This window comes from Erithacus rubecula, assembly GCF_903797595.1.
Source record: "Erithacus rubecula genome assembly, chromosome: 24".
Taxonomy (NCBI): Eukaryota; Metazoa; Chordata; class Aves; order Passeriformes; family Muscicapidae; genus Erithacus; species Erithacus rubecula.
This window is the reverse complement of record NC_136676.1, coordinates 373,178-389,369: the sequence shown is the minus strand read 5'-3', so window position 1 is coordinate 389,369 and position 16,192 is coordinate 373,178. Positions and strand designations below refer to the sequence as shown.

General features: G+C 61.3%; 2 protein-coding genes across 8 annotated transcripts in view; one reads left to right on the top strand and one right to left on the bottom strand.

The window, feature by feature from the left end:
• Window positions 1-9,603, bottom strand: part of HSPG2 (heparan sulfate proteoglycan 2) — a 40,606-nt gene extending 31,003 nt beyond the window's left edge. For 6 of the 7 annotated variants that reach the window (XM_079326307.1, XM_079326312.1, XM_079326311.1 and 3 more), the window contains exons 1-9: window positions 9,488-9,603; window positions 4,430-4,559; window positions 3,548-3,631; window positions 3,361-3,426; window positions 3,014-3,123; window positions 2,870-2,928; window positions 2,073-2,233; window positions 1,741-1,866; window positions 949-1,191 (exon numbers count right to left, since the gene is read on the bottom strand). In XM_079326307.1, coding sequence (XP_079182433.1) covers window positions 949-1,191; window positions 1,741-1,866; window positions 2,073-2,233; window positions 2,870-2,928; window positions 3,014-3,123; window positions 3,361-3,426; window positions 3,548-3,631; window positions 4,430-4,559; window positions 9,488-9,547 — 1,039 coding nt within the window. In that variant the 5' untranslated portion in view covers window positions 9,548-9,603. The remainder of the gene's footprint in view (window positions 1-948; window positions 1,192-1,740; window positions 1,867-2,072; window positions 2,234-2,869; window positions 2,929-3,013; window positions 3,124-3,360; window positions 3,427-3,547; window positions 3,632-4,429; window positions 4,560-9,487) is intronic. The other variant, XM_079326308.1, reaches the window with a different exon arrangement.
• A 2,045-nt stretch (window positions 9,604-11,648) lies between these two features.
• On the top strand, window positions 11,649-16,074 carry CELA3B (chymotrypsin like elastase 3B). The gene is made up of 8 exons (XM_079326314.1): window positions 11,649-11,855; window positions 11,932-12,008; window positions 12,146-12,243; window positions 13,210-13,344; window positions 13,420-13,556; window positions 14,696-14,841; window positions 14,928-15,080; window positions 15,990-16,074. The coding sequence occupies exons 1-8, from the start codon at window positions 11,813-11,815 to the stop codon at window positions 16,005-16,007; spliced, it is 807 nt and encodes a 268-aa protein (XP_079182440.1). The 5' UTR covers window positions 11,649-11,812; the 3' UTR covers window positions 16,008-16,074.
• The last annotated feature ends 118 nt before the right edge of the window (window positions 16,075-16,192 follow it).

Genomic DNA, 16,192 nt, shown 5'->3' with positions numbered 1-16,192 from the left:
CCTCCCAAAGCCCAGTCACCCTTTCTGTGTAGAGCTTCTTCCTAATGTCCAGCCTAAACCTCTCCTGCACACCTTAGGGCTGTGTCCTCTCATCCTGTTCCCAATTCTCTGTGAGTAGAGCTCAACCCCCACTTGGCTGCACCTTCCCGTCAGGGAGTTGGGGAGCGACAAGGTACCCCCCAAGCTTCCTGTTCTCCAGGCTGAGTCCCCCTGCAGTTCCCTCGCTGCTCTTCACAGGACTTGCGTTCCAGACCCCTCACCAGCCTTGTTGCTCATCTCTGGACATGTTCCAGCATTCCTAAATTTCAGGGCCCAAAACTGGATACAGCGAGGCGCGGCCTCACAAGTGCTGAGCACAAGGGAAGAATCACTGCTCTGCTCCTGCTGGCCACACCATTCCTGATCCAGGCCAGGTGCCATTGGCATTCTTGGCCACCCATACACAGCTGTCTCATATCCAGCTGCTGTCCATCAGTGCCCCCAGGTCCCTTTCCAGTCACTCTGGAAAAAGTCACCCTGGAGCGCTGCAGGGGTTCCTGTGGCCAAAATGCAGGATCCAGCACTCGGTCTTGTTAAACCTCACATCGATGGATTCATCCATTGGATCCAGCCTATCCAGGTGCCTTAGAAGAGTCCTCCTACTCTCCAACAGATCTCCACTTGCACCCAACTTGCTGTGGATCTCAATGCCCACACCCAGATCATCAATAAAGACTGAACAGGACTGGGTCCAACACTGATCCCTGGAGGACACATCTGGTGACCAGACACCAACTGCACCATCTCTCTGGGCCCAGCCATCAGCCAGTTCCTAGCCCTGCACAGAGTGAACCAGCCCAAGCCACGGACTGCCAGCTTTTCCAGTAGTTTGCCACGGGAGACAGTGTCCAAGGCTTTGCTGAAGTCCAGGTGGAGCCCCCCAAACCCTCGTCATCCCCCAGGACCCACCGCAGGCATCCTCATCGGAGCCGTCGGCACAGTCGCGCTCTCCATCACACAGGTAATCCCGGGGCACGCAGCGCCCGTCCCTGCAGGCGGCCTCGCCCCCCTGGCAGCCCCCGGCCGCTGGCTTTGGGGGGTGTGGGGTGAAGGGGCGCAGGGGGGATGCCGGGGTGGTGCCTGCGGGGACGGTGCTCAGCGGGCGTGTGGTGGCCGGGCGGGCAGTGCTGGGGGGTGGCCGTGGGGGGGGCTCTGGGGGGAGATAAAAGGGGGGTTATGGGTGGACTTAGGGGGGAATGGGGGTGAAGAGGGAGGATCTAGGTGGGGTTGAAGGGGGGTTTATGGAGGGATGTAGGGGCAAAATGGGGTCCAGAGGAGTTGTGGGGGAGAAAAGGGAAAAAGGGGTGCAAGGAGTGTTTATGGAGGCATAGGAATAAAATAGGGGTGCCAAGGGTATTAAAGTGAGAAATGGGGATGCAGAGTGGTATAGAGGGGTGTATCAGGCAAAGAGGGGTGTGAGAAGTGTTTATGAGGTGCAGAGGGCTTCGGGGATAATGAAGGCGCAGTAGAGTATAAGGCAATATATGGAAAAAAGGGGTTGCAGGGAATTTTTATGGGGGTGTAAGACTAAAATAGGGTGCAGGGGGCCTGAAGGGGGAAGTGAGGGTGCAGGAGAGTATAGGAGGGTTATAGGAAGGAAACAGAGCGCAGAGGGTGAGTGGCAGGGTCATGGGATGGGGAATGGGGGGCAGGGGGATTTGTGGAGACAGAGAAGGTTGCAGGGGTGCCGAGCTGCCTTACCACATCCCTCCTCATCGGAGGCATCGCGGCAGTCGGGCCGGCGGTCACAGCGATATTCCATGGCCACGCACTCCCCGCTCCTGCAGGAAAACTCCTCCACAGTGCAGGCGCGTGGCTGGGGGGTCACTGTGGCCGGGGAAGGGGCACACAGTCAGGGGGTCACCCCAAAACATCCCCCACCCGAATTTGGCCAGGGTCAATATACACCAGGACGTGACAGCCAGTAGAGTAGCATGGGATGGGATGTGGTGCTCTGGGCCCCCTGACCCCAAACTGCTCCAGAGCACCCCAAAACCCTCTCAGGCTACCCCCAAAGCCCCTCCCGGGCTCACCGGCTCCCAGGCGACGGAACTGGAAGCCCTGGGGGGATGTGAGGTAGGAGGCGATGGAGCCGCCGGCCAAAAGGTCCCGCAGGACCCCCCCAAGCTGCGCCTCGTCCCCGTTCCCCTCTGAGCCCACATCCAGCTCCACGAACACATCCCCATCCAGCTGCCTGAGGGACAAAGAGTCAGCACCCCAAAATAGCCACACTGTACCCCAAATCAACCCTGAGCTTCCAAAGTGTCCACATTGCATCCCAAGAAATCCTCATCACATCCAATCCATGTGATCACTTCCAAATGTCTCCATCACCCCAAAAACTCTCTGCACTCCCAAAAGCTCCTCACTGTACCCTGAAACATCTTCACTGCAACCCAGAAGCCCCTCTTTCCACCCCAAAATATCCTCGTCACCTCCAATCCACCCCAACACCCAGGAAACCTCTCAGTCCTCCCAAAAGCCCCTCATTCCACCTCAAAACTTCCTCATTGCACCCCAAAATGTCCTCACTGCACTCAAAAAGCCCCTCATTTCATCCCAAAATATACCCTTCACCTCCAATCTGCCTCGTCACTTCCAAACATCTCCATCATACCCAAAACCTCCCTGCACTCCCAAAAGCTCCTTGCTGCACCCCCAAACTTCCTCACTGCACCCCAAAATCTCCCCAGATGACATCTTGCTCCCTCAGGACCCCCTGCCCAACCTGTTCTCCCGACCTTCCAAAACCCTCTGGCTCTCCCAAACACTCTAAGCCCTTCTAGACTCTCACAAGCCCACCCAAATCTCCCCAAGTCCCCCTACTCACTTGATGAAGACCACGCTGACCACCTGCTCCCCAGGCACTTTGTAATACTCTGACTCCAGCTGTTGGGGGTAGAAAACGAGGGGTCATGATGGTTCCTTGGGTGTCCCCCCACCCCCAGATCCCCTGAGTCCCCCCAGTTCTCACCGTATCCACCACAGCCTCAGAAATCTCCCGAAATTCCTCAGAATCAGGATCTTCCAGCCGTGAGCTGTAGTCAATGCTGCGAGTGAAGTTCACCAGCGCCCGGAAATAAACTGGGGGCGGAGGGTGCCAAAGTTGGGGGATGGGGTGTCAAAACTGGGGAGGGTGGCACCAGCACACCCAAAAACATCCCCTCCTGTGACCTTCACCCAGCTGTGACACCCCCTGTCCAGCTGTTCCTCCTGCTCCCCAGCTGTGTCCCCCACAGTGATTGGGATCCCACCCAATAAAGCACAGGAGGAAGAAAAGTCAGGGTGCAGCAAAGGGGGTCCCCACAAAGTGTCACTTACTGATTGGGGGGTCATCCTCGGGCTCAGCCACCACCATGCCTGCAGGCGCGGGGCGGGACCCGGGCACTGCCCCCAGGGAGGAGGAGTAGGAAGAGGAAGAGGAGGAGGATGAAGAGGAGACAGAGGTTGAGAGCGGCGCCAGCAGAGACCAGCCCAGGGCCAGGTGCCATCCACAGTGCCTCCTTACCGGTGGGTGCCAGCCCGCTGCTGGGAGCTGGGGCCAGGACTGTTGGTGGCCAGGGAACACCACTGCCATCCTCCCCGCTGCCATCTGCTGTGGGCACAGGGTGAGGGTGGCACACACCCACAGGGACCCCCACATGTGGAGACACCCACTCATGGTGACACCCACCCAGTCATGGTGGCACCCAGTGCCACATATGCCACCAAATCCCAATGCCAGCCATGATGGGGACAATATGGTGGCACCAGGGCGCATCCACACGTGACACACACCACAGTGACACATACCCATGGTAGCAACCACCTGGTGACATTTTACTGCTAGATTCCACCAGGTCCTCATGCCACGTGACATGGGGATGACATGGGAGCACCTAGGGTGGTATATACCCTAGGTGTATATATATATGGTGACATTCACCTGCAGTGATGCTCACCCACTGAATGACACCCTGCCACCAGCTGCCGCCAAATCCTGGTGGCATCTGTGATGGGAGCAACAAGAGTGGCACTCGCTCACAGTGACATCCACCCACCCAGTGCCACCTTATCACCAGATGCCACCAGGTCCAAGTGGCAACCACAAAGAGGGCCTTACTGCTGGGTGCCATCATATCCATTTCCCATCTGTAATGAGGACAGTTGAGTGAGTGGTACTCACAGTGGCACCAACTGATGGTAACACCCCTCACCTGGTGACACCCATTCATGTCACACCCACACACGGTGTCATCCAGTAACGGTGACTCCCACTCCTGGTGGCACCAACTCACCCAGTGTCACCTTGCCACCGGGTCCCAGTGCCATCCGCAGTGGGGACTGTGCAAGTAGCACCCAGGGTGGCACCAGGACCCACCTACCCTGGTGTCCCCTGGGGTCCTCTCACCTCCAGAGGCCACCAGGTCCTCGTCATCTGACAGGTGCCGGTAGTAGCGCCGTCCCTGCGTGTCCCCGACGTGATCGGCCACTGTGTCCTCAGGGAAGGCGTCGGCCCAGCTGTGGGCGCCGCCAGTGACCTGGGGGATGGGGCCACCATGGGATGGGCCACCCGCGGGACACGGCCCTGCGGGTGCCCAGCCACGTCACACCGGGGCGGGGGGACAGGGGTGGGGGCGCGTGGCTGTGCAGTGGCGTCACCGGGAAGAGGGAGAAGGATGAGCTCATCACACACCCTCCGCATTCCTGCACCGACCAGCACCGGGATCACCGGCACTGAGACGTCCGTGTGCGGGCACGGGGGCGTGTGCCAGGGACGCGTGCAGCAACACGGGAAGTGTGTGCACACACGTTTACACCGCTCCACGCGTGCCCTGATACGGGGACGGGTGTGTTCAGTGACACGGGGACACGTGCACGCTGCCTCACGCAGGAACTGACACGGGGACAAGCGTGCATAGTGACATCTGGCTGTGCACACGTTTGCACCAGTACAAGTGTGTGCACTACCACGCGTGTGGCCTGTCACGGGAATGTGTGCACGCTGACACATGTCTGTACACACATTTGCACGCTTTGTGCATGCACCAACACAAGGGCATGTCCACACCGAACACGTGCTTGCACCGCCACACGTGTGCACCACCGACGTGGGGATGTTTGTGAGCGCACATGCCACGGCAGTCACCAACAAGTGACTGTGCACAAACACTGGCACTGCCACACACGCGCCCTGACACACGCGTGTGCCCCAGCTGGGCGCGCCCCGGTGCCCACAGGTCTGTGCACACGCGTGTGCGGCGCCGCGGGTGCCCCCGCCCCGGCCCCGGCAGGAATCCGTCGCAGCAGCACTTTGCTGTGCAAACAAGCGCCGGGGGATTAGGCGGGCGCTGGGGGGAACGGGACCCGGGGGGAACATGGGGCGACAGGGGGGGACACAGGCGGGCACACGGGGCCTGCGGCCACACGGATGGGAGGGCCCAACACCCCACGGGATCTGGTTGGGGAGGCCCCTCGTGGGTGCCAACCCAGCCCCCGTGCGAGGAGAAACTGAGGCACGAGGTCGTGTGTGTTTGGGGGGAACTCTGCTGCTCCCCTCATGTGCACTGAGTGGTGGGTGCTCAGTCCCCACATCCCCACACGTGTACCCATTGTGCGGGTGCTCTGTCATTGTCCCCACACACGTGGCTGCTCAGCCCCCACAGCCGCACACACGCACCGAGTGTGTGGAGCCTCTGCCACCACGTCCCCCACTCGTGCACCGAACCCGTGGGTGCTCAGCCCCGGCGCGGCAGCCCCAGCCCGGCCGGCGGAAGGGCAGCTGCGGGTCGGGTGTCCGGCGCTGTCCGAGCAGGGTCGGGGACAATCCCCCTCTCCAGTTACCGGAAGCCTCTCAGCGCCGTGGCCCCGCACCCCCGGACGCCTGGGCCCCCCCGGACACCCGGGTCCCCCCCGCTGCCGCCGGGGCACCGCGCCCGGCCGGACGCCACGGCCCCGCCGCCGCTCACATTTTCCACTCCCCGGCCCAAATCCTGCCCCGCACCCTGGGGAAAAGTGGGGCCGGGGGGGGAGGGAGGGGGCGAGGAAGAGGAGGTTGAGGAAGCACCACCCTGCTCCCATCCCGCTTCCAAACTGCACCCCTGATTTGGGGAACACTTCAAACCCCCCTTATCTGAGTGTCCCTCGCCAATCTCAGTGTCCCGCCCTCCCGAAAGTCTGGATGTTCCCCCACTACAATCTGGATGTGGCTCCTCAAATCTTGAAGTGGCCCCCGAATCTGGATGTGCCCCCCCTCCCCCGGTAATTCATCCGGGCGAGGAAGAGGAGGTGACGCAGCCCAAGAATAATAACCGGGGGGGAGTATTAATAGCAGTCCCCCCCGGCTTATTGTTCCCTCAAGGTCATGTTAAAAGGTATTTCCCCCTGAAAAAGCCCTCCTCCCCTCTCCCGGGGGTCCCCAAGGACTGAGCTACCCTCAGTTTGGGGGGATCGGGGTCACCCCAGGATTTGGGGGGCTGCCAGCACAGCTGGTGGGATGCTGGTCCCGGGGGGGGACAGAGGCAGCTGCTCTCTCCCCCGCACCCCCCACCTCTCCCTGCCGCCTCCGGGATTTGGGGGTGAAACAGCTGCGGGGTCAAAGTCACAGCAGGGCAGAAGGGAGGCCCCAAATATGTGTCTCCCCTTCCCCCTCCCCCCTTGCATTCCTCCCTGCTGGCATTGCCTAATTTATCCCGAAAGGACTTGGACGGGGAGGGGCGGGCGATCTGGGTGTTTTGGGGTAAATGACTTTTGGACGGGAGACTTTTTTTGGGGGGGAGGTGGTTTTCTGGGGGGAGATTGGTGGGGACGATGGGTTTTTGGGGAGGGAGATGGATTTTGTCGAGTGGAGATTAGTTGTGGGTGTTGATGGGTTTGGGGGGAGAGAACGGGGTTTGGGGGGAAGGGATATGGGGGTTTTTTGGGGGGGGGGGGAAGTGGGTTGGGAGGGAGATGGATGTGGGGGTGAAAATGGGTTTGTTTGGGGGAGATAGACAGATTTTGGGGGGAATTATTTTGGGAAGTAGATTTTTCAATGCGATAACGACTTTTTGGGGGACTGTCTGGTTCTGATGATGACGGGGAAACCCAGGAGTCTTGGCAAGGACCCAGCGTCTGAGCTGACCTTCCTCTCCCCCCCCCCCTCCTCCTCATCCCAGCCGGGCCATCTTTGGCGATGGGAAAGAGCCGAAGGCAAGAGGCCACAAGCGCCACAGGCCCGGAGGGTCCCCAGGTGCCCCCGAGTACGCCCAGGCGGCCCCAAATGCCCCCAGGTAGCCCCAAATGCCCCTAGGTGTCCCCAAATACCCCCACATGCCCCCAGGTGTGACAGGAGGCTCCCCAGCAGCGCGGGGCCCCCCAAATCGGCCTTGGCCGTGCCCCTCATGCATGCCCCGGGCACACGAGTGTGCAAGAGCGCGCTTGCACGCGGGGCGGGTGTGCGTGGGGTGTCCGCCCCCTCCCCAGCCCTTCCCCCCGGGCAGGGTGATCTTATCGCACATTCCTGCTTCGCCCTCCCCTTCCCCCCCCCCACCAAATTAACTCTTCACAGCCCTTAGGGGTGGCACCCCCATGAGAACCCCTCCGTGGGCCGCGCGGGACCCCCCTTCCCTCCCCGTGTTTGTAGGGAGGGTGTACGGCCCAGCATCCCTGTCAGGGGGGTTATTGGAGTCCTCAGTCCCATCTTTTCCCCCCTCTGCCTCAGAAGAATGGGGGGTGGGGGATCCTAAAGTGGGGATCCCCCTCTTTGTCCCCGCCAGCTCCCCCGGACGTGGGCGGGAGCCCCACGGAAAGCGGGGGGGCTGCGCTGCCAGCACGGTCCCGAGCACAAGGCCCCCTCTGTTCTCCACCCCGGGCACCCGCCCAACCCCAAACCATCCCCCTGCCCCTCCACCTCTCCATCACCCCCGCACCCCACTGAGGGACCCCTCCATAAATCAAGAGTGCGATGCCCCAAGGCGCAAACCCCCCCTGCACCCCCCTGGGGGTACCCAGGGTGTCACCCCTTGCCCCACTGCCCCCCAGCAGGGTGTGGACCCCCCAGGGGCACCCCCCAGACGCAGCGCCCCCCCTCGGGGGGTATTTTGGGACGGTTATTTTTAGGGTGACCGGCGCCACCATCACCCTTTAAATTTAGCTGGGGCGGGGGATGGGGTGCGGCTGCGGACGTGGTGGGGCGGGGGGGGAGCACCCCAAAAGCAGAATATAAATACCCCTATAAGTGAGTCCCACCCACGGCGTGGGGTGGGGGGAAGGGTAGGGGGCTGGACCACCATGGGTGGCTTTATGGGGTGGTAGGAACCATCCCCACTCTGGGGTCACGGAGGACCCCAATTCTCTGAAGGAACAGGGTGGGGTAATAGGAACCCCCCCTGACTAGGACCTCCACATGGGGATCATGGGGACCCCAGTTCCTTAGGGGTGGGTGACTCCATGTACCCCCAGCCCCTGGGGGCCCTCAAGTCCCATAGAGGACAGGTAGAGGGACCCCACACACCCCATTCCCCGATAGGACAGGGCAAGGGGAGAGGGACCCCACCTCTCCTTTAGGGGGACTCTGCAATTCCCAGATGGGACAGAGTGGGGGCCCTGGGGTCTCCACGTGACTCCGGTGTGGGGGGGGACCCCCAGTCCCTTATTGAGGCGGGCAGGGTGCCAGGGTACAGGGGGGACACCCCAACCCCTTAAGGAAGAGGGACCCCCACATCTCCTTGGTGTCCTTGGGGACCCCAATTCCGTGATAACCCTGGGATCCCTGTACCCCTTCTGCACACGTGGAGGGACACCTCAATTCCCTGAGCGGCCAGAGCACCATGTTGGGGACTCCTGCGCTGGGGGGGACCCCGATTCTCTTCAGTCACAGAATAACTGCTCCAACTCCTTTAGGGGACCTCAACTCCCACAAGGATCCCCAAATAATTCAAGAGAGACAAACTCCCTGGAGGACCCCAACTCCCACAAGGATCCTGAACTCCGGGGGGAGGGGGGGGGAGTGGTCCTAACTCCTCTAGGGGACCCCAACTGCTTCAGGGGACCCCAGCTCCGTGGTACCCAAATGCTTTAGGGGATCCCAAAATCGTGGGGACCCCAACTCCTTTAAGGGCCCCAAGTACTTTAAGGGATCCCAAAACCACACGGAGCTCACAACTGCTCTATGCAATTTCTGCTCCGGGGACCCCAAATCCTGTGAGGAACCCCATCTACAAGGGATTGCAACTCGCGGGACCCTGACTCCTTTCGGGAATTCCAGCTCCGTGGGGGGACTCCAACTCCTACAAGGGACCTCAAGTCCTTTAAGAGATCCTAAATCCGCGGGTAGAGACCCCAGCTCCCTTCAGGTACCCCAAATCCTTTAGAGGTCTCCAAGTCCTTCGCGGGACCCCAACTCCGGGGCCCCAGCTCATTTACGGGACCTCCCAGCTCGGCGAAGGAACCCCAACCGCAGGCGCCCGGGCCCCCCGGCGCCACTCACCCCCAGAAGGGTCCCCAGCAGCAGGAGGGTCCCCAGCGCAGCCGGGCCCCGCCGCCCCATCGCCGCTCCAGCCCCGCCGCGATCGCTCCGCTCGCTCGCTCCGGTGGCGCCGCCGCCCCGGGGCCGCCCCGCCCCCCCCCCCCCCGCCGCGGGGCGGGGCCACGGAGCGCGCGCCCGCGGGGGGCACGCGGGGGACACCGCGGGACAGCGCTGGGGAACCTGCCCTGGGGCACGGGGACACAGGGGAGCGCCAGCGGGGACCGCAGGGGCGTAGGGCACCGGGGGACACCCCCGGGAACTGGCACGGGGACACGGGGACACCGCTGGGTTTTTGCATTGGGACACGGACACTCGTGAGACACGCCTGGGAACTTGCACTGGCATACGGACATATGGGGGACAGCCCTGCAAACTTTTGCAGAGACGCGAGAGATTCACGGGGTACACGGGGGACCAGGAACGCCGTGGGACAGTTCTGGGATCTTGCACTGGGACACAGGGGACACCCCTGGGAACGTTTATAGGGAGACGGGGTAGTTACGGGGGTGCACGGGGAGCAACTCTTGAGAATTTATATTGGGACGCGGGGTGCGTGAGGACATAGGGTGACACCCCTGAGAACTCTTGCAGGGACACCAGGGAGACACAGGGGGACACCCGGTGGCGCCGCAACATGGTGGATACCCCTGGGAACTTTTGCAGGGACACGGGGATCAACTCTGAGAACTTACACTGGGACATGGGGTGTGTGGGTATTTGGGGGAACACCCCTGGGAACTTTCAGGAGGGCATGAGGGTGCGTGGGGACAAGGGGGTACACGGGTGGTCACCTCTGGAAGCCTATACTGAGACACGTGGGTGCATGGGGGCAACGTGGGACACTCCTGGGAACTTTTTCTGGGACATGGAGGTGCATGGGGACAGCATGAAGCAGCTGTGGGAATTTGCACGGGGACACAGGGCTGCGTGGGGACACTGTGGGACACTCCTGGGAAATTTATGGGAAAACAAGTGTGGAGGGGGAGAACGGGGATGCATCTCTGGGAACTTTTATGGGTACAAGAGGTGTGTGGGGACACCTCTGGCAACTTTTACAGGGACGTGGGGTGCAGGACGTCGTGGAGCACCTGTAGGAACATTTATGAGAACACAGTGCACAGTGGTGTGCGGGGACACAAGGGCCACCTCTGGACAGCTGCAGGATGACACGGGGGTGCGTGGGGACACTGTGGAACACCCGAAGGAACTGCTAGGAGGACAGGGGGTGACAGGGGGCGTCACCTCTGGGAACTTTCACAAGGACATGGGAGTGCATGGGAACACCTTAGGAACTTTTATTGGGACACAGGGATCACCTCTGGGGACTTCTATAGGGTCATGGGAGTGCATGGGGACACTGGAGGAATATGGAGGACTCCTGTGGGAACTTTCACGAGGGTTCTGGGATGCGTGGGGACCCCATACCCCCCACACTTCCGGGTACTCCCACTATAACCGTCCCATGTCCTCCATTGCTCCCAAACTTCCTCATGGTGCCTGAGAGGCTGTGGGATGTATATGGGGGCCATAGGGGCTGAAAGGGAACATGGGGGATATGGGGGACACAAGACTCGTTGGAAGGGGCTATAGGGGGAGTAGAGGTGATCAGGGGGGCTGTGGGAGCACAAGGGGACTGTGAGGTAGTTGTAGGTGCTATGAGGTCTGAGAGGAGTGATATATAGATCTATATAGTCCGAAAGAGCTATAGGGGCCATTGGGGCCATATGGGGACCCCAGGGGCATAGGGATTATGGAGTTATGGGGGTCCAGAAGAGGAAGATATATGGGGCACTGAGCCCATTAAGGCTATAGGAGCCATATGGCACACCAAAGACACAGGGAATATGGGGGGACAAGGGGTTGGTTACAGGGGCTTGGGGGCTCTAGGGTCCAGAGGATGGTGAGGGATACATGGGGACCAGAGGGGCCTGAGGGGGCCACCAGGGGCACAGGGAATATGGGCACTGTGGGAGGCACGGAGTGGTTATGGTGACCATGAGGGTACACGGGGATTGTAGGCGCTCTGGGAGATACACAGGTGACTGTGGGGACTATGGGGGGCACAGGGGGTACAGAGGCAGCAGGGGGCAGCAGGGACGGGGGGCTGTAGGGTCCCCAGTGGCCGGGTGCCAGTGCACGTCCCCCCAAGGCCAAGGTTAATGTTTAACCTCCCCCCACCAAGACCCAGCTGGGCACCGAATGCCCATTCCCAGGGGTGCCCTTGGGTGCTTCCGATAACGGCAGGGATTTAAGGCTGGCGGGTGCCGGGGCAGCCACACTTGAGCCATGGCTGCGATGCTGAGCCTCGTCCTGCTGCTGGCGGCTGGCGGTGAGGTGTCCCCTGACCCCTCCGTGACCCCAGGCTCGGGTGGGTGCCCGGTGGGTGACGGTGCCGTGTCCTGCAGGTGTCCGCGCCGCGGTACTGCCGAACTCCCGGGTGGTCAACGGGCAAGATGCAGAGCCCTACAGCTGGCCCTGGCAGGTGAGAACAGGGGGACAGGGGGACAGGGGAACGGGGGGACAGGGGGGACGGGGGGACAGAAGGACGTGGGGACAGGAGAACGGGGCAGCGGCACCCGTGTGGAGGGACAGTGGCGCCCAGCGGTGTCTCCCCCCCAGATCTCGCTGCAGTACGAGCGGGACGGCACATTCCGCCACACCTGCGGGGGCACCTTGATCGCTGCCAACTGGGTGATGACGGCCGCGCACTGCATCTCGTGAGGGCACCGGGATGGGGGATGCAGGAGGGCTGCAGGAGGGCTGCAAGGATGGGTGCTGGGGTGCAAGGAGGACTACAGAGAGCTGCATGGAAGGGATGTGGGGTGTAGAGATGGGTGGTGGGTACAGGGGTGGCTGTGGGGTGCAGGGATGGTGCAGGAAGGGTGCAGAAGGGTTTCAGTGTGCAGGGATGGGTGCGTGGAGGGGTGCAGGGTGCGAGGGTCAGTGCAGGACGAGTGCACAGTGGCGTGGAGGGGTGCAGGCAAAGGTGCAGGTTGGAGAGGTAGGTGTAGTGGGAATTAGGGGTGCAAGGGAGTACAGAAGGGCTGTAGGAGTGCAAGGTGCAGGGATGGATGCAGAGGGGTGTAGGTTGCTGGGGAGTGCAGGGACAGTGCATGGGGAGAGTGCAGGCGGGTGCTGAGGTGCAGGAGGGGTGCAGAGAAATGCAGGAGTGCAGGCATGGGTGATTGGAAAGGGTTCATGGGGCTATAGGAAGGTCCTGGGTACAGGAGGGATGCAGGAGGGATGCAGTGGGGTGCAGGGAGGGAGTTCTGAGCACAAGACGGGGTTCAGGGAGCAGGGGGGGCAATTGCCACATGCATGGAAGAAGTGCGTGAATGGGGTGAAAAGTGCAAGGTGGGTGCAGGGATGATGTGCAGTGCAGGATGGGTGCAGGGAGAGGACTCAGAGGGCAGGGAGATGAGTTTGGGTGCAAGGTGGGTAGGTGCAGGGAGGGGGTTCAGAGTGCAGGGCGTGGGGGTTTATGTGCAGGAAGAGGTTCAGGGTGCAGATGAGGTGGGGTGCAGGGTGCAGAGAGGTGAGTTTGGGTGTAGATTTGATGCATGGAGAGGTGCAGGGAGCGGATTTAGGGGGCAGGGCAGAGAGTTTGGGTGCTTGAAAGGGTCCCGGGTGCAGGAGGGATGCCGAGGGAGGGCCGCATCCGCTGATCCCCCCTTTCCTGGCAGCGACTCCCGCACGTACCAGGTGGTGCTGGGCGAGTATGACATGAGCACCGGGGAGGGCCCAGAGCAGCGCATCCCCGTGAACTCCGACGACATCTTCGTGCATCCCAAGTGGCTCAGCTTCTGCGCAGCTTGCGGGTGAGCGGGGTCCCTGGGAGGCTGAGGACGCCATGCACCCCCGGCCGCCCCTCTGACCCGTATCCCCGTGCGCAGCAATGACATCGCCCTGATGAAGCTGCAGCGCCCGGCCGTGCTCTCGACGGAGGTGCAGGTGGGGCGTCTGCCGCCTGCCGGCTCCATCCTGCCCAACGGGTACCCCTGCGTGCTCAGCGGCTGGGGACGGCTCACCAGTGCGTGCGGGCAGCGGGAGGGAGGACAGGGACAGGCAGACACGGAGGGATGTGTGGGGAGGCGGGTGGAGGCTTGGAGAGATATATGGGGAAATGATGGTAAGAGGGGGAGAGGGAGGGAGGGAGGGAGGGAGGGAGGGAGGGAGGGAGGGAGGGAGGGAGGGGAGGGAGGGAGGGAGGGAGGGAGGGAGGGAGGGAGGGAGGGAGGGAGGGAGGGAGGGAGGGAGGGAGGGAGGGAGGGAGGGAGGGAGGGATGGGGAGGTGGAGGAACAGCTGAGGAGATGGTTGGGGAGGTGGGTGTAGAGATAGTTGGGGAGGTGGGTGTAGAGATGGTTGGAGGGATGGTGAAGGGTTGGAGGGATAGATGTGGAAATGGCTGGGGAGATGGACGGAGAGATGGGGGATGGATAAATGGGGAGATGCATGGGGAATGGTTGGGGAGATGAAGGGAGGGATGAGGGATGGTTGAGAATTGGTTGGTCATAGTGGATGGATAGAGGAACTGATAGATGGGGGATGGATGGGGAGATGGAGGAAGAGATGGTTGGGGAGATGGTTGAAGGGATGGTGGGATGGGGAGGTAAGGGAGGGTTGGGTGGAGGGAGAGAGGAACAGATGAGGAGATGAATGGGGAAATAGAGGGAGGGAGGGAGGGAGGGAGGGAGGGAGGGAGGGAGGGAGGGAGGGAGGGAGGGAGGGAGGGAGGGAGGGAATGGATGGATGGATGGATGGATGGATGGATGGATGGATGGATGGATGGATGGATGGATGGATGGATGGATGAATGGATGGAGATATGTTTAAGAAGATGGAGGGATACATGAAGCATGAGGGAATGGAGGGATGGAGAAGGGGTGAAGAAATGTATGGGGAGATGAAGGAAGGAATGGAAGCACACAGGGATGGAGGGAAGAAAGGAGGGCTGGAGGTCTTGAAAGATGCAGAGGTAGATGGATGGGGGACAGATGGATGGTGGACGGATGAAGGGATGGACGGAGGGATGGGTGGAGGGAAAGACGGATGGAGGGAGAGATGGATGGATGAAGGGATGGAGGGATGGATGAAGGGATGGAGGGATGGATGAAGGGATGGAGGGATGGAGGGCTGTGGGCAGACCGTGGGGTGCTCTGATCCCGCAGCTGGGGGGTCACTGCCGGACCGGCTGCAGCAGGCAGAGCTGCCCGTGGTGGACTATGAGCACTGCACCCAGCCCGACTGGTGGGGGGCTCTGGCCATCCGCCAAACCATGATCTGTGCCGGCGGTGCCGAGAAGGCCGGATGCAATGTGGGTACCACGCCGGGACGGAGAGGGGCACATCCCAGGCCCCCTGTGGTGCTAACCCTGCCTCATGCCACAATCCCACACCTCAGGGTGACTCCGGGGGCCCTCTGAACTGCCAAGCTGAGGATGGGACCTGGGAGGTCCATGGCATCGCCAGCTTCGTGTCGGCCCTGGGCTGCAACGCCTCCAAGAAACCCACTGTGTTCACCCGCGTGTCTGCCTTCGAGGACTGGATTGCAGAGGTGGACACAGGCTGCCAGTGTGCCTGGGAATGGGATACTGGGTTGTCAGGGTGCAAGGGTGCCAGAGAATTGGGATATCATGGTGCCAGGATGCCAGTCAACTTGGATACCATGGTGCTGGGTAATTGGGATGCCATATCAGGGTGCTGGGTACCAGGACAATGGGGTACCAGGGCTGGGGGGTGCTGGGGTACCAGGGGGAAAAGGGATCAGGCTGCTAGGCTGCTGGGGTGCCATGGTGCCAGGGTATTTGTGTACCAGGTTGTTGGGGTGCAGAGTGTTGGGATGCTCTGATGCTGGGGTAGCAGAGGATGGGGCTGTGCCATTGTGCCTGGGTACCAGGTGTTACAGTGCCATGGTGCCAGCATAAAAGGGCTATACAATACAAAAGCATAGAAGGGCTCTGGGGTGCTGGAGTGCCAGGGTACCAGGCTGCTGGATGCCAGGGCAGTGGGGTGCCAAAGTGCCAGGGCACAAATATGCCACAGCACTGGGGCACTTGGGTATCATGAAGCTGAGGAAAAAGGGCTCTGATTTGCTGGGCTGCCATAAAAATAGTTTGCCAGAGCTCTGAAGTGATGAGGTACCAGGGTGCTGGGGTGCCAGGGAATTGGGGTATCAGGGTACTGCAGTGCCAGGGAACCGAGGTATCAGAAGACTGGAGTGCCAGGATGCCATGATGTAAGTGTACCAGGACTTGGGGTGCTGGGGCATTGGAATGCTGGGGTGCCAGGGTAATGGGGTACCAGGACTCTGGGTTGCTGAGGTGCTGGGCACTGGTGTGCCAGGCTCTTGAGGTGTTGAGATGCCATGTTGGGTGCTGAGATGATGGGGTACCGGGGTGTTGGGTTTTTCAAGTGTTGGGTGTTGGGGTACTGTGTTCCTGTCTTAGAAGCTTCTCCCTTCCAGACCATGAGAGACAACTGAGTGCGGCAGCGTCCTTGTCATCAACCCCCCTGCCTGGCACTGGGCAAATAAACCACCAACAGCTGGCACCAGTGTTTCTCTGTGCTGGGGAGGGGTTTGGGGGTAGCAGGGGCTGCTCCATTACCAGTGGATAGTACTGGGAGCATTCAGATGTGCCTAAGGTCATGGGGATGGACACCCAGAGA

Bases quoted from the DNA above. Each gene is read 5' to 3' on its own strand.
- CELA3B (XM_079326314.1), top strand. From the start codon at position 11,813: ATGGCTGCGATGCTGAGCCTCGTCCTGCTGCTGGCGGCTGGCG. The intron at 12,009-12,145 runs GTGAGAACAGGG...TCTCCCCCCCAG, and splicing joins CCTACAGCTGGCCCTGGCAG to ATCTCGCTGCAGTACGAGCG. The intron at 13,557-14,695 runs GTGCGTGCGGGC...CTGATCCCGCAG, and splicing joins CGGCTGGGGACGGCTCACCA to CTGGGGGGTCACTGCCGGAC.